At 44.5% G+C, this 24,650-nt stretch overlaps 1 protein-coding gene across 5 annotated transcripts in view; it reads right to left on the minus strand.

Annotated features, from left to right (window-relative positions):
* The window catches only part of GAB4 (GRB2 associated binding protein family member 4), a 52,251-nt gene that overhangs the window by 10,738 nt on the left and 16,863 nt on the right, over positions 1-24,650 (minus strand). For 4 of the 5 annotated variants that reach the window (XM_003804121.4, XM_055105555.3, XM_055105554.2 and 1 more), the window contains exons 2-4: positions 22,389-22,695; positions 18,481-18,688; positions 436-686 (exon numbers count right to left, since the gene is read on the minus strand). In XM_003804121.4, the coding sequence (XP_003804169.1) occupies positions 436-686; positions 18,481-18,688; positions 22,389-22,695 (766 nt within the window). Of the gene's footprint in view, positions 1-105; positions 687-18,480; positions 18,689-22,388; positions 22,696-24,650 lie in introns of all 5 variants that reach the window. The other variant, XM_034948971.3, reaches the window with a different exon arrangement.

Raw genomic sequence — 24,650 nt, forward strand, 5'->3', positions numbered from 1 at the left:
CTCCCAAGTCTCCCTTGGCCATGGGAGACCAAGGACTAGCTAACCACTGAGAACCCGGTGCCACCTCCCCTCTCCCTCTGGGTCTCAGTGAGGGCTCATACTGACCTTGGTGACATCGGCTGTTGTCTACTGCAGGAAGGGTATTCCGCCTGGGGATGGCAGCAGCAACAGACCACCTGCTACTTTCACTGACTAAAGGTCTCTGCTGAGGGCTGCCCCACTGACATGCTTCTGCCTGACTTGCCTTGGGCAGGGGAAGGGAGGCTATGGGCCCAGGAGTGGCCACCACCATGGCATAGAGGTTCTTGTCTAACGTGACTGTCCTAGGAATCTGGTGCACTGAGAGTGGGGTGGCCGGAACACCACTATTGTTCACCAGGTGGCCCCCAAACTCCTGGAACAGGGTGCTTCTGGGTGCCTTGAAGGGGTACACACCCTCATTATCCACCTCAGAGCCTGTGAGGCTGCCTCTGGTGTGGCCATGGAATGCCAGGCTCCAGGGGATTCTGTGGGTGCTGCCTCTGAATTCTGTATTGTGCTGGCTCGGCTTGGAAAGGCTATGGAAGCCATGGATGTGACCGCTGACCCCATCAACACTGTATCCACTGTGCTGGGCAAGATTTTGCATGGCTGTGTTTCTCCTCATGATGAATGGGGCCTCAGAACCCTGGGAGAAGCTGGCACTCCTAAGAGAGAGAAAGAAGGGAAGGGGCAGGGGTGAGAGGAGGCCAGGACTGCCCCAGGGAGGCAGGCGGGGAAGTTCACAGCCCAATGTAGTGAGATGATATGGAGAAAACACAGGAAGAGGAATTGGGCAGACCTGAGGTTTGTCTAGTTTGGGAGTTTACCACCTTGTGGCCTTGAGTATTTTCCCTTTCTGAATTAGTTTCTCCATCTGTAAAATGGTGATTAAAAACTCACTTTGCAGGTTGCTTAGAAATCAGACTCTAGTATATCTAGAGTCTAATTCAATCAAGGCAAGACCTTATTCCTCTCCCCCAATGGCTGTGATTAGCAGGGTGGTCAGTTTCACCCCCACAAAACAGAGCAGCAAGCCAGGTACACTGGCTACTGGTTCCCTGCTGTGAGCATTGCAGAATGTGCACAACTGAATGCCCAGGCTGAGAGACGGTGGGGAGAGCTTTGAGGTGGGTGGCAGGAAGCAGCAAGCGAGTCATCTCATCTCTGAGTGTCAGTGTTCCCCTCTAAAGTAAACCAGCTCATGGGTGTCAATGGGTAAGTTATAAAGAACTATTCAGACATAAGCAACAGATCCATCTTCTACCAGGTTTTAGGGTGGTTAGAGAGGCAATTCGAAGGAAAAGTTTCTCTCCCCAGAAACCTAAACATCTATAGAAAAAATGGTTTCCTGTTTGGCAACTCTATTTGGATAGAAAAAGGTTTGAAGCCAGGCACGGTGGCCCACACCTGTATTCTCAGCACTTTAGGAAGCCCAGACAGGCAGATGGCTTGAGCTCAAGAGTTCGAGACCAGCCTGGACAACATGGTAAAAACCTGTCTCTTCCAAAAAAAAAAAAAAAAAAAAAATTAGCGGGGCATGGTGATGTAGTCCCAGTTACTTGGTTGGGAGGCTGAGGTGGGAGTATGGCTTGAGCCCAGGAGGCCGAGGCTGCAGTGAGCTGAGATCATGCTACTGTACTCCAACTTGGGCAACAGAGCCAGACCCTACCTCGGAAAAAGAAAAAAGAAAAAGTTTTGAATTATTAAAACGTAAGTTTTGGGAGATAAGGTAAGCAGTAAAAAGAGAATCAATGAATGAGGAGGGAGCTGTGGCAGGTTCCAGCGCTGCCACCGATAAGCTCTGTGTGCCTTCCTGATCACCCCAGACACGACCCAGCGTCACAGTGATTTCCAAGGGTCCATCTTGCTCTGCAACTCTACAGCCTTCGGCTTTATGAGAGTGGTTTTGGAACTGGGTTCTACGTTCTGTGTGGGCGCTCTAGGAAATTGCAGGATGTAGTTCTGAGCAAGTATGGATCTAGGTCTTCTTCCCTATCTTTTATATTATTATTCCTCCCAGGATTTAATGTGGGGAAAAAAGTAAGACTGGATCCTTATAGCAGCAGTTCTCAGCCTCTTGATGGCCACAGGCATCTTTGAAAAGCTGAGCAAAAGCTCTTGGGGTGTCTCCCCAGAATGAGGCATGTCTCACACACATGCACATTTGCATGCGGTTTCTAGGGGTCACAGCCCTCTGAGACCAATCCATGGAACTGCCTCACTGGTATGCTCTCAGCCTGTGGGGAGCTGTTCCTTGGGGACATGGCCACAGCTGGCCCAGAAGCTTAGAAAAATGAAGGGAAGCAGGTGTGCAGGCCAGGCTACCTCCTCTGCCAACATGGGCCACCGAGCTTCACAGCCTTCCTTCCTGGGCCTCTGCATTCCTTCTCCCTTTCTATTCCTCTCCACACACAAGACCAAGCCAACAGCATGGGCCTCCATAACTGAACACGTCTCTAGAGCATGCTGTGCTTCACCAGCAGACAGGAGAGCAGGGGAAGATGCAGGATCCTCGTGTTTATATTTGTCTTCGGTGCCTTTCACTTGGTCTTTTGGAGTTTCCAGCTCTCTGGTGGATATGCCACCTGGATTTGCTTCTGTGATGTTTGCTCATGCCCCACTTTCCATCTGGGCCAGGCACAGTGGACACAGACGCCACCTGCCCTGCAGGACAGGCGTCACAGCAGTGGAGGAGGTGTCATGAACACACACCACCACAATCAGGTGGGATGAGCACACGGCTGCAGACAGATCTGGAAGAGCCCTCCCTGGTGGTGGTCAAGAGTGCCAGTAAAGCCTTATGCAAAGCCTTCCATCTGAGTGAGCCCGGAAGGATCTGCAGCAGCTGGCCAGACAAAAGTTGAGACAAGGGAAAAGCTGTTCCACTTGGAAACAGCAAGATGCAGAACACAGCCTGGCAGTTCAAGGGGCTGCAAGCTGCTCAGGCTGAGAGATGACAGTGGAGGGGCCAGGCCAGCACTGAAGGGATCAAGAGCTTCGGAAGGATGTCAAGGTGGGGATGGGGTGGGGGAAAGCACCTCAGGTGTCCTGCGGTAATCTCACGCATATTCAGAATATGCCCATCATCTTCCTCCTGAAATCTACTTCTCCTGACTGTTCTGTCTTGGGATTGGCTCCAGCCTCTCAAGCCCAAAACATTGGAGTTACCCACACTCCCACTCACTCGCCAGTCAGCCTTAGTGAGCCCACCCTACTCATTTCCTCCTGATCCTTCCTCTGGACCACAAAAGGTCTCATAACACGTCTTCCTCACATCTTCCCAGGGCCTCTCCAGCTCTCTCCATCCTGCTATTACCTTCCTAACCTCCCAGCTTAAACATCTCCACCACTGTCACAGTGCTTTTAGGATGAAAAACCCCCAGCTTTATTCCATCCCATCTCTCCAGTCTTTTCTTCCTAGTTACCCTTCCCACCTAGGATCCACTCAAACCAGACGTCACTGTGTCCCCAGTGTGCTCCTCTCAGTGACACTTCTGGGCTTTGTCCTGTTGTCAGCTGTCCCTGGATGGCTTCTGAGGTCCCTCTGGCAAGCTCCTACTCCACTTATCCTTCAAATTCAGCTCAAAAGGCACATTTTTAAAAGCCTGTCTTAGATCCTCTATCTCCAAGCATAACCAATCACCTGCATAACTGTTCTTGGAGCAGCAGCAAACTGCTATCTGAGTCACACTCCATTGTTACTTATCTCCTCCACCAGACTATGATTTCCCTGAGGAAGGAAACCCTGTCTTATTCATCTTTCTTTCCTCAGCACCCAGGTTAGTGCTTGTCACATAGCAAATAATGAATAAATGTTTGCTGAAGGAACAAGCAAATGAATGAAAAAGTAAATAAAGAAAAGTGGGGTGCTGCCATCCTTTTTCCTGAGCTTGGCCCAAACACTTTGGACCAGCAGATCCAAACTCTTCCTCCTTAAACCCCACTTTCTTATGTCCAAACATCCGCCTGCCCCAGGTCCTTTACTCCAGCTCAGATACTCACCCCTGAGTACGTCCCACATGGTCTAAACCCCATCCCTGGGTGTGCATGCCTCACCTCGCCCTGGAATGCTTCTCTCTGATGCATCAAAATGTTACACCAAGTCCAAAAGACTTTCCATCTACAAAAGAATTACTGGTCCCTAATTCTCCCTCTCATCTTAAGCATACCCTTCTCTGTGCCCCCATAGAACCTGGGCTCCCATCAGCACATGCACTCACTCTGTCTGGTGTGTGTTATCAGTGTGAGTCTCCCCACTCCTAGCAGACCCTGTGCTCTTCCTCCCTGTTCCCACAGCACCTGGGCTCCCATCAGAACATGGACCTTGCTCTGTCTTGTGTTGGTTTCTGGGTCTGTGTCTCTCTACTCCTAGCCAACCATGTCCTCCAAGACAGCAGAGGGCCACATCCTGTCCCATGGAATTATGCCTGGCTTATGGTAGATGACACTGATGCATTTTGAGCAGGACTATATCAGGTAAAAGGTAATCAAGGGAAGCCAACATGCCTGAAATTACCTACTCAAAGAACAGGAGCACTGTGCCAACACCCAGGGCTCTGGACACCCTGCTCAATCCCTGCTGCAGTGTGCTCCCCTTGGGCAAGAATCAGGAGGAGAACTCTGAGGACTCAGAGGTCCTGGGGACTCCATTACTGCCATGCACACCCATGTGAGGCCAATGTTACTATGATGTCCTGCATTGCTTTTGTTGGACGGATAACTGGGAGCAGTGGATTTGGAGAGACGCTTGTCTTCCAGGACTGCAGGCTGACAGAAGCTGCATAAAACAGGTAAGACCCTGTGTCAGGTGCATGACATGTGATGCCACTTTAAATCTTCCTAATAGGTCTGAGAAACACATGTTACCCCTGCATAGCAGATGAGGAAGGCAGAAATGGCCAAGTTGGTACAGGGAGACACTAAAGCACTAGTGTGCAGGGTGCTTCCTGGAGTCAGCAAGCAGTTTGGGAGTAAACACTCACTCCAGCCAGCAGCGCAGTGCACCTGCCCTCCTGTCCTAGGCTTCTGGCTGCACAGAGGCTGGTGGCATGTGGGGCTGTCACACCACCTCCTCCATATTCTTTGGTGTCAATATCAACCCAGAGCTCTCCCTTGACTTTTAAAAATGGTTTCCTAGGTTTTGTAGCCACTTCCTTTTGCACTTGGTCACTGCATTTAAATAAATAAACACTTTAAAAATCTAAATGATGGGTGGCTGGCAAGATGGCCAAATAGGAACAGCTCTGGTCTGCAGCTCCCAGCGAGATCAAAGCAGAAGGTGGGTGATTTCCACATTTCCAACTGAGATACCTGGCTCATCTCACTGGGACTGGTTAGACAGTGGGTGCAGCCCACAGAGGGTGAGCCGAAGCAGGGTGGGGCGTCACCTCACCAGGGAAGCACAAAGTGTTGGGGAACTCCCTCCCTTAGCCAAGGGAAGCCGAGAGGGACTGTGCTGTGAGGAATGGTGCATTCTGGCCCAGATACACTTTTCCCACGGTCTTCACAACTCACGACCAGGAGATTCCCTCGGGTGCCTACACCACCAGGGCCCTGGGTTTCAAGCACAAAACTGGGCAGCTTTTTGGGCAGACTCCGAGCTAGCTGTAGGAGTTTTTTTCCATACCCTAGTGGCGCCTGGAATGCCAGAGTGACAGAACTGTTCATTCCCCTGAAAATGGGGCTGAAGCTAGGGAGCCAAGTGGTTTAGCTCAGGGGATCCCACCCCCATGGAGACCAGCAAGCTAAGATCCACTGGCTTGAAATTCTCGCTGCCAGCACAACAGTCTGAAGTCAACCAGGGACACTGAAGCTTGGTGGGGGTGGGGCATCCGCCATTACTGAGGCATGAATAGGCGGTTTTCCCCTCACAGTGTAAACAAACCCTCCAGGAAGTTCTAACTGGGCAAAGCCCACCACAGCTCAGCAAAGCCACTGTGGCCAGACTGCCTCTCTAGATTCTTCCTCTCTGGGCAGGGCATCTCTGAAAAAAAGGCTACAGTCCGAGTCAGGGGCTTATAGATAAAACCCCATCTGCCTGGGACAGAGCACCTGGGGGAAGGGGCAGCTGTGGGCGCAGTTTCAGCAGACTTAAACGTTCTGCCTGTGGCTCTGAAGAAAGCAGCATATCTCCCAGCACAATGCCCGAGCCCTGCTAAGGGACAGACTGCCTCCTCAAGCAGGTCCCTGACCCCTGTCCCTCCTGACTGGAGAAACCTCCCAGCAGGCATCGACAGACACCTCATACAGGAGAGCTCCAGCTGGCATCTGGCAGGTGCCACTCTGGGATGAAGCTTCCAGAGCAAGGAACAGGCATCTATCTTTGCTGTTCTGTAGTCTCCACTGGTGATACTCCACTGGTGATATCTGCTGGTGATACAGAGTCTGGAGTGGACCTCCAGCAAACTCCAGTAGAGCTGCAGCAGAGGGGTCTGACTGTTAGGAGGAAAACTAACAAACGGAAAGGAATAGCATCAACAACAACAAAAAAAAAAATCCACACAAAAACCCTATCCGAAGATCACCAACATCAAAGATCAAAGGTAGACAAATTGACGAAGATGAGGAAAAAACAGTGCAAAAAGGCTGAAAAGCCAGAACACCTCTTCTCCTCCAGAGGATCACAACTCCTCACCAGAAAGGGAACAAAACTGCACAGAGAATGAGTTTGACCAACTGACGGAAGTAGGCTTCAGAAGGTGGGTAATAACTCCTCTGAGCTAAAGGAGCATGTTCTAACCCAATGCAAGGAAGCTAAAGACCTTGATAAAAGGTTACAGGAATTGCTAACTAGAATAACCAGTTCAGAGAAGAATATAAATGACCTAATGGAGCTGAAAAACACAGCATGAGAACTTCATGAAGAATACACAAGTATCAATAGACAAGTCCATCAGGCAGAAGAAAGGATATCAGAGATTGAAGATCAACTTAATGAAATAAAGCATGAAGACAAGATTAGAGAAAAAAGAATTAAAAGAAATGAGCAAAGCCTCAAGGAAATATGGGACTATGTGAAAAGACCAAGCTACGTTTGATTGGTGTATGTGAAAATGACAGGGAAAATGGAACCAAGTTGGAAAACACTCTTCAGGATATCATGCAGGAGAACCTCCCCAACCTAGCAAGAGAAGCCAACATTCAAATTCAGGAAATACAGAGAACACCACCAAGATACTCCTTGAGAAGAGCAAACCCCAAGACACATAATTGTCAGATTCAGCAAGGGTGAAATGAAGGAAAAAATGCTAAGAGCAGCCAGAGAGAAAGGTTGGGTTATCCACAAAGGGCAGCCCATCAGACTAAGAGCAGATCTCTCTGCAGAAACCCTACAACTCAGAAGAGAGAAGGGGCCAATATTCAACATTCTTAAAGAAAAGAATTTTCAACCCAGAATTTCATATCCAGCCAAACAAAGCTTCGTAAGTGAAGGAGAAATAAATTTCTTTACAGACAAGCAAATGCTGAGAGATTTTTGTCACCACCATGCCTGCCTTACAAGATCTCCTGAAGGAAGCACTAAACATGGGAAGGAAAAACCAGTACCAGCCACTGCAAAACCATACCAAAATGTAGAGACCATCGATGCTAGGAAGAAACTGCATCAACTAGCAGTCAAAATAACCAGCTAGCATTGTAATGACAGGATCAAATTCACACATAACAATATTAACCTTAAATGTAAACGGGCTAAATGCCGCAATTAAAAGACACATACTGGCAAATTGGATAAAGAGTCAAGACCCATCGGTGTGCTGTATTCAGGAGACCCATCTCACGTGCAAAGACACAGATAGGCTCAAAATAATAGGATGAAGGAAGATTTACCAAGCAAATGGAAAGCAAAAAAAAACAAAGCAGGGGTTGCAATCCTAGTCTCTGATAAAACACACTTTAAACCAAGAAAGATCAAAAGAGACAAAGAGGGCTTTACATAATGGTAAAGGGATCAATTCAACAAGAAGAGTTAACTATCCTAAATATATATGTGCCTAATACAGGCACACCCAGATTCATAAAGCAAGTTCTTCTAGACTACAAAGAGACTTAGACTCCCACACAATAATAATGGGAGACTTTAACACCCCACTGTCAATATTAGACTGATCAATGAGACAGAAAATTAACAAGGATATTCAGGACTGGAACTCAGTTCTGGAACAAGCAGACCTAACAGACATCTACAGAATTCTCCATCCCAAATCAACAGAATATACATTCTTCTGAGCACCACATAGCACTCACTTATTCTAAAATTGACCACATAATTGGAAGTAAAACACTCCTCAGCAAATGCAAATGACGGGAAATCACAACAAACAGTCTCTCAGACCACAGTGCAATCAAATTCGAACTCAGGATTAAGAAACTCACTCAAAAATGCACAACTACATGGAAACTGAACAACCTGTTCCTGAATTTATTTACTGGGTAAATAACGAAAATAAGGCAGAAATAAATAAGTTATTTGAAACCAATGAGATCAAAGACACAATGTACCACAATCTCTGGGACACAGCTAAAGCAATGTTCAGAGGGAAATTTACAGCACTAAAGGCCCATAAGAGAAAGCAGGGAAGATCTAAAATCAACACCCTTAAAAGAACTAGAGAAGTAAGAGCAAACAAATTCAAAAGCTAGCAGAAGACAAAAAATAACTAAGATCAGAGCAGAGCTAAAGGATATAGAGACACAAAAAAACCTTCAAAAAATCGATGAATCCACGAGCTGTCTTTTCGAAAAGATTAACAAATTAGATAGACCACTAGCCAGACTAATAAAGAAGAAAAGAGAGAAGAATCAAATAGACACAATAAAAAACGATAAAGTGGATATTACCACTGACCCCACAGAAATACAAACTAGCATCAGAGGATACTATAAACACCTCTATGCAAATAAACTAGAAAATCTAGAAGAAATGGGCAAATACCTGGACACATACACCCTCCTAAGACTAAACCAGAAGGAAGTCGAATCCCTGAATAGGCCAATAACAAGTTCTGAAATTGAGGCAGTAATTAATCGCCTACCAACCAAAAAGAGCCCAGGACCAGATGGATTCACAGCCGAATTCTCGCAGAGGCACAAAGAGGAGCTGATATCATTATTTCTGAAACTATTCCAAAAAATAGAAAAAGATGGACTCCTCCCTAACTCATTTTGTGAGGCCAGCATCATCCTGACACCAAAACCTGGCAAAGACACACAAAGAAAGAAAATTTCAGGCCAATATCCCTGATGAACATCGATGCGAAAATCCTCAATAAAATACTGGCAAATTGAATCTAGCAGCACATTAAAAAGCTTATCCACCATGATCAAACTGGCTTCTTTCCTGGGATGCAAGGCTGGTTCAACATACGAAAATCAATAAATGTAATCCATCATATAAACAGAACCAATGACAAAAACCACATGATTATCTCAATAGATGCAGAAAAGGCCTTCAATAAAATTCAACACCCCTTCGTGCTAAAAAATCTCAATAAACTAGGTATTGATGGGATGTATCTCAAAATAATAGGAGCTATTTATGACAAACTGACAGCCAATATCATACTGAATGGGCAAAAGCTGGAAGCATTCCCTTTGAAAACTGGCACAAGACAAGGATGCCCTCTCTCACCACTCCTATTCAACATAGTATTGGAAGTTCTGGCCAGGGCAATCAGGCAAGAGAAAGAAATAAAGGGTATTCAATTTGGAAAAAAGGAAGTCAAGTTGTCTCTGTTTGCAGATGACATGATTGTATACTTAGAAAACCCCATTGTCTCAGCCCCAAATCTCCTTAAGCTGATAAACAACTTCAGTGAAGTCTCAGAATAAAAAATCCATGTGCAAAAATCACAAGTATTCCTATAAACCAGTAACAGCCAAATCCTGAGTGAACTCCCAATCACAATTGCTTCAAAGAGAATAAAATGCCTAGGAATAGAACTTACAAGGGATGGGAAGGACCTCTTTAAGGAGAACTACACACCACTGCTCAAGGAAATAAGAGAGGACATAAACAAATGGAAAAACATTCCATGCTCATGGATAGGAAGAATCAATATCGTGAAAATGGCCATACTGCCCAAAGAAATTAACAAATTCAATGCTATTCCCATCAAGCTACCATTGACTTCACAGAATTAGAAAAATCTACTCTAAATTTCATAAGGAAACAAAGAAGAGCCCATATCGCCAAGACAGTCCTAAGCAAAAAGAACAAACATGGAGGCATCATGCTACCTGACTTAAAACTATACTATGAGGCCACAGGCACCAAAACATGGGACTGGTACCAAAACAGATATATTGACCAATGGAACAGAACAGAGGCCTCAGAAATCACCACACATCTACAACCATCTGACTTTTGACAAGGCTGACAAAAACAAGCAATGGGGAAAGGATTCCCTATTTAATAAATGGTGTTGGGAAAACTGGGTAGCCATATGCAGGGAACTGAAACTGGACCGCTTCCTTACACCTTATACAAAAATTAACTCAAGATGGATTAAAGTCTTAAACGTAAGACCTAAAACCACAAAAACTGTGGAAAAAAACCTAGGCAATACCATTAAGCACACAGGCATGGGCAAAGACTTCATGAATAAAACACCAAAAGCAATGGCAACAAAAGCCAAAATAGACAAATAGGATCTAATTAAGCTAAACAGCTTCTGCACAGCAAAAGAAACTATCATCAGAGTGAACAGGCAAACAGAATGGGAGAATATTTCTGCAATCTATCCATCTGACAAAGGGTTAATATCCAGAATCTACAAGGAACTTAAACAAATTTACAAGAAAAATCCAAACAATCCCATCAAAAAGGTGCCAAAGGATAATAGACACTTCTCAAAAGAAGACATTTATGCAGCCAACAAACATGAAAAAAAGCTCATCATCACTGGTCATTACAGAAATGCAAATCAAAACCACAATGAGATACCATCTCATGCCAGTTAGAATAGTGATCATTAAAAAGTCAGGAAACAACAGATGCTGGAGAGGATGTGGAGAAATAGGAACACTTTTACACTGTTGGTGGGAGTGTAAATTAGTTCAACCATTGTGAAAGACAGTGTGGCGATTCCTCGAGGATCTAGAACCAGAAATACCATTTGACCCAGCAATCCCATTACTGGGTATATACCCAAAGGATTATAAATCATTCTACTATAAAGACAAGAACACCCGTATGTTTATTGCAGCACTATTCACAATAGCAAAGACTTGGAACCAACCTGGATGCCCCTCAATGATAGACTGGATAAAGACAATGTGGCACGTATGCACCGTGGAATACTATGCAGCCATAAAAAAGAATGAGTTCACATCCTTTGCAGGGACATGAATGAAGCTGGAAACCATCATTGTCAGCAAACTTACCCTAGAACCGAAAACCAAACACCACATGTTCTCACTCATAAGTAGGAGGTGAACAATGAGACCACATGGACACAGGGAGGGAAACATCACACATCGGGGCCTGTCAAGGGGTGGGGAGATAGGGGAGGGATAGCATTAGGAGAAATACTTAATGTAGATGATGGGTTGATGGATGCAGCAAACCACTATGGTGCGTGTATACCTATGTAACAAACCTGCACGTTCTGCACATGTATCCCAGAATTTAAAGTATAATAAAAATAAATAAATAAATATAAAATATAGTAAGGAGTAGAAAAAAACTAAATGATGCCCCTTAAAAAAGTTGAAAAGTAAGAAAAAACCAAACCCCAAATTAGAAGGAAATAAATATTACAGTTCATAGCAGAAATAAATAAAATTTAGAGTGAAAAAAATAAAATATCAATGAAACAAAAACTTTACTTTTTTGAAAAGATAAACAAAATTGATAATCCTTTAGCTAGATTAACAAAAAATGAGTCAAGCCTTAAATAAAATCAGAGCCAAAAAAGGAGACATTACATCTGATAAGACAAAAATTCAAAGGACCATCAGAGACTATTATGAGCAACAATATGCCAAAAATTGGAAAACCTGGAAGATACAGATTAATTCCCACACAAATACAACCTAGCAAGGTTGAATCATGAAGAAATAGAAAACCTGAACAGACCAAGAAGTCACAAGATAGACACAGTAATAAACTCCCATCAAAGAAAAACCCAAGACCTGATGGCTTCCCTGCTGATTTCTACCAAACATATGAAGAACTAACATCAATTCTTCTCAAACTATTCCAAAATGTTGAGGAGGATGGAATACTTCTAAACTCATCCTATGAAGCACTATCCTGATACCAAAAACAGACAAAGATACAACAAAAGAAGAAAACATCCCTGATGTTTATAACAATATATTATAAAGATAATTAATCTTGATCAAGTGAGATTCATTTCAGGGATGCAAGGAGGGTTCAACATATGCAAAGAAATGAACATGATACACCACATTAATAGATTCAAAAACAAAAACCATATGATCATTTCAAAATATGACAAAAAGTTATTTGATAAAATGCCACATCCCTTGACAATAAAAACTCTCAACAAACTGGGTATAGAAGGAACATACCTCAAAACAATAAAGGCTTTACATGCAAAACCCACAGCTAGCATCATACTGAACAGGGAAAAATGAAAAGCCTTTCCTCTAAAATCTGGAACAAGACAAGAATGCCCACTTTCACACGGTTATTCAACATGGTACTAGAAGTCCTAGCCAGAGTAATGAGAAGGGAGAAAGAAAGGGCATCCAAATTGAAAAGGAAGAAGTAAAATTGTCCTTGTTTGCAGACAATATAATCTTATATTTAGGAAAACTTAAAAATGCCAAAAGGCTGTTGGAACAGATAAATAAATTCAGAAAAGATGCAGGATACAAAATCAATATGTAAAAATCAGTAGTATTTCTATATGTCAACAACAAACAGTCTAAAAAAAGAAATTAAGAAAGCAATCCCATTTACAGTAGCTACAAAAAATACTTAGAAATAATCTTAAAGAAGTAAAAGATCTCAACAATGAAACTATAAAATATTTATTAAAGAAATTAAAAAGGACATGAAAATGGAACAATATCTCATGATCATGATTGCAAAAATTAATATTGTTAAAATGTCCACACCACCTAAAGAAATCTGCAGAATCAATGCCTATCAAAATACATTCAGTATTCTCTACAGAAATAGAAACAAAAATTCTAAAATTTATATGAAACCACACAAGAATCAGAACAGCCAAAGCAACCCTGAGCAAAAAGAACAAAACTGGAGGAATCATATTACCTGACTTCTGTTGGGGAAAAGCTGAGTGTTGGGAAAAAAGCTGAGGCAGGGCTTGCATGTCTGACATAATGTAAAAGAGTCTCGGAACATGTCCAGGGTCCAGGGTCTAAAACCCCTCTTGGCCTTTGGAACACCAAATTCTGTGCCAAAGGGTGGAAGGCTGCCCTGCCGCACCATAATCTAAGCCCAGGACATAAAATCCCTCGTGGCGTGGATGGAATCCAGGGCTCAGGGCATAAAACCCCTAGTGGCCTCTGGAATGTGTCTAGACTTGCTGGCTCCTTGTTTCTAGCATTCCCAGGATCATAGGTTGATTGTATCTTAAACTAGAAGAACATGTTTCCATTATCTCAAGTAGCAGAACATGTTCCATATGCTTCAAAGAAAATGCTAAACCGTCACAGGTGTAGATCATGGGCTTGATGTGTCACTACCTTTCAACCCCACATCCTCACCACCTGTTTCTTTGATCACCAATAAATAGCATGGGCTCCCAGAGCTCAGAGCCTTCACAGCCTCCATACTAGCATTGGCCCCCTGGTCCCACTTTCACTCTTAACTTGTCTTTTCTCATTCCTTTCAGTCCACCAGACTTCATAGCCCTCATGGTCTGGTGTTGCATCTGATCACCCCAGCACTATCTAAAGAAATCTGCAGAGTCAATGCCTATCAAAATACCATTCTGTATTTTCTACAGAAATAGAAATAAAAACTCTAAAATTTATATGAAACCACACTAGAATCAGAACAGCCAAAGCAACCCTGAGCAAAAAAGAACAAAACTGGAGGACTCATATTACCTGACTTCAAAATATACTACAAAGCTATAACCAAAACAGCATGGCACTGACTTAAAAATGGACACACAGGCCAATGGAACAGAATACAGATCTCAGAAATAAATTCATGCATTTACAGTCAACTCATTTCCAACAAAGATGCCAAGAGTATACACTGGGGAAAGAACGGTCTCTTCAATAAATGGTGCTGGGAAAAATAAATATCCATATGAATGTATGAATGAAACTAGAGCCCTATCTCTCACCCTATACAAAAATCAACTCAAAATTGATTAAACATGTAAATGTAAGACCTGAAACCATGAAACATGTAGAAGAAAACATTGAGAAAACACTTCAAAACATTGGTCTAGCCATATGTTCTTGAATAGCACCTCAAATGCACAGGTAATCAAAGCAAAAACTGACAAATGGGATTACATCAAGCTAAAAAGCTTTGCTGTATAGCAAAGGAAAAAATTAATAAGGTAAAGAAACAATCTACGCAATAGGAGAAAGTATTTTCAAACTATTCATCCAATAAGAAATTAATAGAATATATAAGGAACTCTAACAACTCAATGGACAAAAAAATCAAACAATCAGATTACAAAATGGACAAAAGATCTGGATAGACATTTCTCCAAAGAAGACATCCAAATGGCCAACAGGTAAATGAAAAAATGATCAACATCACTAGTCATTAGGAAAATGCAAATCAAAACCACATGAGATATCTCCCCCAGTTAAAATGGCTATTATCAAAAAGATAATAACAAATGCTGATAAGGGCATGGAGAAATGGGAATGCTCTATATACTCTTTGTAGGAATGTAAATTAGCACAGCCACTATGGAAAACAATATGGAGGTTCCTCAAAAAACTAAAACTAGAACTACCATATGATCCAGCAATCTCACTGCTGGGTATATAGCCAACATCTGTATTATCTTGAGGTTCACATCTGTGTCTTCCAATTAAAACTGGTTAAATTCTGCTGGTTCTCCGTAAGCTGAGAAAATGTGAATTACATCCTGAATGTTGTGCATGTTGTGTTTTGTGTAGACTGTGGGTTGCCATAATCCTTGGGAGAATGTTGATGTTTTGGTTTCTGCAGGAAATCAAGCTGGTTAAGGTTGAGACTGCAAGTTCCATCTCTCCTATGTGTGGTAGTTCCAAGCTGTGCTCAGTTCATATAGCTCTGTTACACTGGTTTGGGACTTTCTACACACATGTAGCTCAAGGTGAGCATAAGACTTGGGTGGTTTCGTGCTCAGAATTAGCAGATCCCTTCTCCAGCTCACTCTGCTCTAGAATCCTTTCCAGCTCCATTGGGCTCTTTCCTGGTTCCTCTACCTAGAAAGATGGAGTTTCCAGGAAAGTTTTAACCACTGGCCCCACTGTGCTGCTTTGTGTGGGTGCACCCTGGAGGCAAATCCATGGAAGACAGAAAATTGACCTCTGTGTATTTGCTGCTCCAAGTTTTTCTCCAGTCCACACCCTGCCTCCTTTCATTTACCTCCCAGGGTCTTTGGGTAATTGTACTTTGTATGTGTCCAGAGTTTTAAGCTGTGATCTGGGAATGATATCCTGCAGTGGGTCTGCCACCACAGTGGAGCTGGAACTCCTAAGTCCTTTACCAGGGTCCCTGTATCTCTCCCAAAATCCATCATCTCTTCACCCATTACATACATTTTTTGCCCACAGATTTAAAAAGTTAACATACTTATTTTAAAGCCTTTGTAGGCTAGCTCCAAAATCTGGGTCTATTCTGGTCGGTTTCTATGTACTGAGTTCTCTAAACTGTGGGTCAACTTTTACCATTTACTCATACGGCTAGTAATTTTTCATTGGATACTGAATATCTGGGATCTGTTCTAGGAAAAGCCACGGAAATTGAATCTCAGTTCTTTCAAGAGTCAAATCTGTTCCAGAGTTTTGATTGTTCTTCAGTGCCTTCAAACAATTGTTTTCTAATGTCTCAGTTTCTAACTGTTCAGTAGGTTTAGTATGATGCAAGCTATGCCACTACCATCAGAAACAATATCATCTTTCAGGACTTAAGAAAGCTTCCTTCCTATTCTCCATCTCCCCTTGGAATTTGGCAAACAGTGTCTAACTTTTCTGTAGAAACTACACTGAGATATTGCTAATTGTTCTCTCACTCCCTCATCCACACAAGCGAAAACAAAGAGGACAGCACAGCTTGGCCAAGGGCCCATGGCAGTGCTGTTCCTAAGCTTTAGACAGTTCTTTCTCCTCAAATGTGCCATCTCACTACAGCACACGACCATCAAACGCTGATCATGTACTGCTAAAGACATACTATATGCCCTGCCTTGTGTCCTCAGAGCATCTTAACACAGAAATCCATAACACGACCTCCATAACATCCAGAACATCTTAACACAGAAATCCATTAACATGAGGCAGACAGCCCCAAATGCTGGGAGAGAGAACATAAAAAACTGCTGTGGTGATTCAAAGAAACCAACTCCTGCTGGTAAGACTAACAGGAATTTCACAGAGGAGGAAGGAATACAGAAAGTGGACCCTCACTGCTCATGCAAGCAGACATTTACCTGTCTGTCTCCTTTTGCTTCAGCTGTGTCATGGGAGTACAGGTGGTGGTGGCTGTTAGTATACCAAGCCTTCTACATAAAGTGTGTCCTGCAGATGAGCTGCACTGGTATCCTCAGTCTGTGTCAGCAAGGCAGGACTGTAGGACCCATCCTAGGTTCGCTGATGAAAACAAGCATCTCAGCAAGCTCCTCAGGTGTTCCACGTGCATGTGAAAGTATGAAGGGCACCAACATGAAGCACTGTGTCTTTTACAAGAACAACGACTGGAAGACCTCAGTTCTCTCTGTCCAGGCATTCATACATGCAATAGAGGGAAAGGGGCACAGGGAGAACCACAGGTAACATGGACTGGGCATCTGCCACTGTGCACTTCATGTGTGTTCTGCCACCTTATACCCGTCAGCCTTTGAGTTAGTCGTTTCCATTCTGAAGGTAAGTTGAAGGTCAAAGAGGTTAAATAAGTGGCCTAAGATTCCAAGAAAAGTGGCAGAACCTCAATTTGAAACCATATCTGGCCGATGCCAAGCCTGTGCCATGCTTTCCATTGCACTGTACTGCCTATCCCTGGTCTGGGACTCAGGAGAGGCAGGTACTGGTGTGGTTCTGCCACTAACTAGTTTAGTGATCTTGGTTAATTCGTTCTATCTTTCTAGAACACAGATCTTCATGTATCAGTTGATGAAGGTGGAACTGCTGAAAGTTCACAAACGAAGGAATTGCATTGCTTCAGGAAAATGGGTGATGGAACTAGCCTTCAGATTGAGTGCTGGAGCCCCTGCCATGTTACAGAAAAAGGATTAGAAAACCAGGAGTGCAGCAAAGTGTGGGGCAAAGAGTTCAGGACAGATGTGAGGACACCTGGGTTCTAGTCCCGCCTCTACCATTTGATAGCTGTGAGCCTCAGGTGCTTCACCTATAAAATGGAGATAAATGATCTTCCTAGCTATCTCTCATATGTTTGACTGGTTCAAGTGAGATTATGTATGAAAATATTCTCACAGATGTCATGAAGTCATCTATTAACACAGCCATTTATCTGTCTGCCTTCATTTTCACAGCATGATTTAGGTATTTCTAAACTAACAAACCAAGGAATGTGACTGTGATCTGAGTGCCACAGTAGCAACTGAGCACCAGCTCTGGCCAAGCCCATCCCCTCTGCACATTTGCCTGACCTTACACTGGGAATAACAGGTGATAAAACTGGTGCAGGCCCTGCCCCTGTGAGAGAGCCAGTGGTGTCAGAGAAGCAGAGGTCATGGTTCCAGAGCAAGGAGTCCCTTGTGAAACCATCTGTGGTGATGGACATGCTGCCTATCTTTGCTAGTCACTTTGGTGGCTACTGAGCATTTGACGTGTGGCTACTATAACTGAGAAACTGAACTAGAAATTTAATTTAATTTTAATTAGCTTAAATTTAAATAGCCATGACTGCAGCTACTGTGGAGCAGCACAGCTTAGAATTCAACTGAGCTATGGATCTGGTCATCAATCTTAAGGTTTCATAGCTGTCCTCTTAAGGCCAACACATAAACCAACTTTGTTATTTGCAGTTCTGAAACTCTAGCCTCTAATGCTTTTTTCCCCACAATCAAACAAAATTTTCATGGCATGGTTTTTTTATAATGGTAGGTTTCTTAGGAATCCAATTATCACTTTGTAGCAACATAAATAAAACAAATAAAATGTGAAGGCTACATAAACAAAAAATTAAATGTTGTTATATATGTTTGCTTACCTGGAAAGATATAATATTTTATGTCCTTCTCTTTGAAATTTAAAAAAATCAGGGACTGAATAGAACAAGACCTTGTGGGGTCACTGCCCCCACTGGCCATAGTAGCCCCCTACCTTGCATGTTCTGCTCTCTGGCTGGCGTGCTGGTGCGAGCGGAGACACCCCCGAGGTGCAGGGATGGGCCAGGTGGGCGGCACACAGTGAGACACCAGGGGCTCAGATGTGGGTTCTTGTTCTTGGGGGAGGTGCTGATGGGAGCGGCTGGGCTCAGCTGGAGAAGAGCAGGGGCCGTGACTGGCCAAGGAAATGTTTCCCAGGAAGCCTGTGAATGAAACAGGAAGGAAGGGCATCCTTGTCCTAAAGTGGGCTGCTAGAGGCAGAAACACATGAAGACAGTGGCGGTAATCCAACACCAGCACTCTTCCACTCACATGCCTGCCTCCTCTGTCCTCCCAGAGGAGGGCTGGGGCCTCCTGGCTATCCTGGCTGAGGAGCAGACGCTCTGCTTCTTTCCTACCCTGGAGCAGCCTGGAGGCCTCATAGTGCCCTGGGCCCTGACTGCTCCACTCCCAGACGGCGTGGTTCCCCACAGTCCAGGATTGTGGTCCGGGCCCCCAGGCAAGACAGCCTCTGCAGTGGTGAGTGCTGCCACCTCCCTCCTCCATGGTGGCTCCTCTGTCATGGCCTCCCTCAAAGCTAAGGCTGTCTGGGTGAAGCGAGGCTTGCCAACTGAAGCCGCATTCTTGGAAACCCAGCTTTCCTGCCTGTCCTTCCATGGCATCTCAGACTCTCCTGTGGTGTTGGCAAGGAAGAGAGGTATCATGGACAGGTGGTACTTTGCTGCACCCCAAGCCCAGCACACTGTTCATCTGGCTTGCTCTCCAGGACCTGTCCACACTACTCAGCAGAACCTACAAGGCCTTTCACAGTCTGACCTGTTTCCTGCTTTCTATACCCACGACCAAGGTATATGGCAGCATCAGCCATCCTGCACACACCGGCCTCTTTCAGGCTTGTTTGCTTTGGCTTATGCTGTTCCTTCTGCCTGGATTTCACTTCTACTCAAACTCACATGCAGACTTTAAGACCCTGCTCAAATATCATATTCTCTCTGAAACTTCAGGGACCGACTTTCTTCTGGGTGTCACAGCACTTGGCCCATGTTCCCGTTACATGCGTGATCCCATCATAGGCACTTCCTTGCCCAGTCCATGGGTTTTTGAGAACCGCTACTGATGTTGTTACCTCCACAGCCCAAGCATTTACCCAACAGAAGCCAGGTACATAGATAGTTTTTAGTTTGTGTTTGCAGAATAAATAAAAACATACTTTCAGCAATCAAAAACCCCAACAGCAAAACTTCTTGTTCAAAAGAAATGAAGGTCTACAGGTGTAATTTCAAATGATGTGATCGCTAAGTGGGGTTATGTTTGGGTGGTGCTGATGGTGGCTTTCTAAGGGTTCTTCAAGTCATATCAGAGGGGGCAGAGTTCTCTTTCTGACCCCTGATATCTGGCCTATTTCTGGCTGTGCCACCTCACGGCCTGAGGCAGGAACCCCAGCTGGCTAATGCCCCTGAGTGTCTGCTCCTCTCCAGCTGTTTCTGATGCTAGGCAAGACACGTTCTGCCAGTGAGCAACAAAAACATATGGCAGGACTCTGGGAAAGATGGCTCCACTTACAGCTATGTGCACTCCAAGATGAGCTCCCATGCAGGTCTCCTGGTGAGTGGGATGTCTGCTAACAGAATCAATGGCCTTGTAGCTCCAAAAGATCTGCAAGATGAATGCTCTACCAGTGGAGGATCAAGGGTCTATGCTAGGGGGCCAAGCAGCCACGGCACCAAGGATGAACACAGCTGCTGCCCAGGGAGGGTGCAGCCTGGGAAGCTCTGCTGAGCCTCTGCTCCTGCCATCTTGTTGGATCTGTTTCCTCTGCCTTCAATGGAGCTATTCTTCAGGGTTCTGCTCTAGACCCTCCTCAGCCTCACCCTGACTCCGGATACGGCAGGGTGATTCTGTCCTCCCACAGCCCCCAGGACCACCTAAGTGATGGCAACTCTAAAATCTGAACCTGCAGCTCAGGCCTTTCTGGGGCTCCCTGCCGCAAGGCAGACACCCCACAAGCAGGTGTCCCCGATGCTCCAAGTGAGCCCCTCGCATGCCTGTGTTCCCTCTCGGTGAGGCACATCAGCATGACTGTCCACTGCACTCTCTAAGCCAGAGCCCAGGCATCACTGCGACTCTTCACTCTTTCTCACCAACCATGTCCTGTCCTTACGGCATTGCTCATGGAAAGCTCTTCCACAATGCGCTGCATCCTTAAGATGACTCACAAAGCACTCTCTCTCTTTCTAAAACCATATTTCTGTTTATTTCTTCAACCAGTTTCTTGCCAGTAATTCCTCGTGTTTCAAATGGAATTCTAGTAAAATACCAACCTCTTTCTCATCACCCCATACATTCAGCTCAAAACTCAGTGAGGGCAGAGATTTCATCTCTTTTGAAATGGTTTTGTTCTCAGAATCAAGCCCAGTGTGTAACACAGTAAGTATGTGTTGATCAAACAAAGGATGTAGTATAGTAAGGAACTACTCCCCTGGTGACAGTCACTGCTCCTCATTGCCCTCCCAATAAAGTCCAGGCTCCTCAGTCTGGTAGGAAAGGCCACTTTTCCACAACCCACTAACCCTGTCCTGTCACCCCACGCATCCTTCATGCCCCCAGTTGTATGTGTGGGCTGTGAGGATGAAAGAGTGACTCACCCTCACCTCCACAGCCCCTGTCTAGCACTCGGGCAGTAGAGTCCTATCCATGACCCAGAGTCCATTTATATGCAGACCTGGGGGTCTATCAGCACCAAGCCATGGCTATAAAACTGGTCAGCTCTCTCAAATGGGCTATAGCTCCAGAAACATCCTTTCAAAGCAGTTCTGGCAATAAACATTGCCTGGAGAGTTCTTAAAACCAGACTGCTGTGTTTTGTCCCAGAGTTTCTGATTCAGTAAGTCTGGAGTGGGGTGCAGACTGACTTACAAGAGTAAATTACTTACTTTCTTACGAGAACGTGCAGGTCTAACAAGTTCCCAGGTGATGCTGATGCTGATGAGCTGAGAATGGTTTTTACATTTTCAAAGGATTGTAACATTTAAAAAAATAGGAATATAAAATAGAGACTATCTGTGGCCTTCAAAATCTAAAATATTTACAGGAAGTATCTGCTGAGCCCTGGACCCTTGCTACTCAAAATGAAGCTTTACTTTTTCAATTTTATCCTCCCAAAAAAAGTGGGAAGGAGTGGAGCTTCCAAAAGACACTAATGCCTGGGTCCGCCACCCAAGAGATTCCTGGGTAACTCACTTGGCACAGGTCCTTGGCATCAACATTTTAAAAATGTCCCTCCTTAATTCTGATGTGCAACCAGGTTCAAGAATGGCCAATTTAGACCATACATCTGCCTCAGGAAAAAAAAAAAAAAAAAAGCCTGCTCCTCAACCTTCCTGGTGAGTAGAGGATGAGCCTGAACAAACGTGAAGGAGCATTTCTGCAACTTACAACTCATTTTAAAAAGCTGAACTACTCTTTTGTGAAGGTTATTAAAACCCAAGCATAAGTCTGTATTTGCTCCTCTCACCTATCCCCTCCTAAGTGATTATAAATCAGTAAGAATCAAAAAGCAACCCCAAACAAACCCACCAAGGGTCAAGTGCAACTGTGCCAGGTGGTCTGAAGTAGGGCCAGAACAGCCAGAGATGGATCAGTAGAAGGCAAAGGAGAGGTCTTCCCTACAGGTGGCTGAGAGGTGACAGGGCAAAGTGCAGAGAGCTCAGGGAAGGGGGAGAGGTGGAGGACTGAGGATGGTAGTGGTATCGAGGTGTCTGAAGAAACACCAAAAATGCCTTTAGCTTCATCACGAGCCCAACACTTCTTGGCAGTGTTGGCAGCTAGAGCTGCCCTCCTTGCTGGAGATTGGAGGGCCTCATCTCAGCCCCTCATGAGACAGGGCTGTGTGTGCTCCCATACCTGTGCTTTCCTCAACCTGCCTGAAGCCACAGATCTGACAGATGCTCTGGACCCACTCGTTCATGTCCTCCCTGGTCTCAGCCACCAGGTAAAAGGTACGCTCACTGGTCTTGATGTCAAACATATAGCCCTTCTGAATCTCCTTCTTGTTGAAGTTCAGAGTCACACCAACATCCAGCTGCTCACAGAGGTTCAGGTTGATGGTGCGCAGGGGCTTCTTGGAGCCATCATTCTTGTAGTATTCCAGAACATCTGGGTCACTGCTAGTCTGGCCCCTCTGCAGGATAAACCAGCGTTTCCTCCAGGCCTAAGGAAGGAGTAAGAAGAGGGGAAGCATTCATTTGTTATTACAAAGCTTTTAACAGGTCTGAGACATCACTAAGTTAAGGATGGGACTCGGACCTGCACTCAGCCTATGTCTCCCTTTCGGATTTCCCCAGTTTCAAAGGTGGAGAGTGACTTTGAATGCATTTTACTGCAGCATCTCACTATGTCAACAGAGTCTCATCACTACAAAATAAGATGTGCATTTCCACACTTTAGAGCAGGAGGTTGGGTGAGGACACTTTATAGCAACAATTTCATTAGGCTAGAACACTGACCTCAATGCATAGCACTTTTAGACAGAGTAGAACTCTCAAAGCCACAACACCTTAGTTTATAGATGGGGACCTCCACTAAGCATGGTGAGTTGAAGCAACAATGTCAGAAGCAGAAGTAGTAGCAGTAAACAAGTAGCAGAAAAACATGTTTCCCAACTTTTAGTAAAATGTGCTTTTTATCATATCATGATGCTTTAGAAGAGTCACAGAGAAACCCTTCTAAAACTTCTCTGAAGCACAGGACTTCAGGATGCTTCTTTTTTAAGGGACACAGTCTTACTCTGTCACTCAGGCTGGAGTGCAATGGTGGCACACTCACAGTTCACTGCAGCCTCTAATTCCTGAACTTAGGTAATCATCCCACTTCAGCCTCCTAAGTAGCTGGGACTAGAGCATACACCACCATACCTAGCTAATTCTTTAATACATTTTTTTGCAGAGATGGGGTCTCACTATGTTGCCTAGGCTCATCTTCAACTCCTGGTCTCATATGATCCTCCTGCTTCTGCCTCCCAAAGCACTGAGAGACCTTTTTTCTATCTTGTTCACTGCTATATCCCTAGTACTTATAATAGTATTACTGATCAGATAAACTCCTTATAGTACTCCATCCCATAGAATTGAATGCATTATTACATTTTGTCTTAGGCTGTCTTCTACCTTCCACCTCTTCAACAAGACTGAGTGATCCATGAGCAGACACCACACACAGGGATAAAAGACTACCCATGGTAGAGAACTGTGGATGAGTCTATGCTTCTCCACTGACTCCAGGTGTGACTTTCCAGTAAGCCATTTACCTCTTTGGAGCTTGTCTCGGCTACTGGAATCACCACCACCACCACCTGCCCTAAGTACCTCATAGTTTTATTATGCAAACAAACTCGAACCACTTGGTATACAACCCTGAAGGACTACAGATGCCAAGCATTGGGTTATTATCGCAACTCTTCAGAACCCAAGAGAGTCCTACACTCTAGGACTCCTACCACCTTTTCCCACTCACCTTTTATCCCTGTTATTTTCCCCCTTATCAAACTTCCTTTCCATGGCTCTATTATAATCATACCTTTGCTTCTTTCTCCATTCCTCTTATTTATCTGGCAAAACCACAGCCCCTGGCTAAGCCTAATGCTTTGCCTACTCCACCTGTTCCCATTCAGCTGTGAACAGCTGGAGAGAAATACACAACCATGCTGCCTGGTCTCACTTTAACTTCAAGGGGCCTTCATGTGGCCCAATGTCCTACCATATTTACCTAGTTCATGGTTTTCTCCTAGTGTTTTGCAACAATTTCTCAACTTCTCTCCCTTTAAACCTCCAACACCCCTATTTCTTTGTTTCTTATTCCATGAGAAAATATAAGCAATGCAAAGAGAATCTGCACCTGATCCGCCTCCACACCCACCAGCCTGCCTGTGCCTATAGCCCTGGACCTTGTCACTGGGGAGCACAGAGAGTTCATCCATTCTAAGGCCAACCTTCTTGCATTTGTGAACACCCTCTCACTCACAAACGGACATCACTTCAACAGTTCTCCACCTCTACTAGGATCATTCCCATCAAGACACAAATTTCTCCCATCTTAGAAAAAAAAATTAAAAATTTGGTTTCAGCCCGCATTCTCTTCCAACTATGGCCCAGTTTTTCTACCCTCTTT

The sequence above is a fragment of the Pan paniscus genome, chromosome 23, assembly GCF_029289425.2.
Source record: "Pan paniscus chromosome 23, NHGRI_mPanPan1-v2.0_pri, whole genome shotgun sequence".
In the NCBI taxonomy this organism is placed as follows: Eukaryota; Metazoa; Chordata; class Mammalia; order Primates; family Hominidae; genus Pan; species Pan paniscus.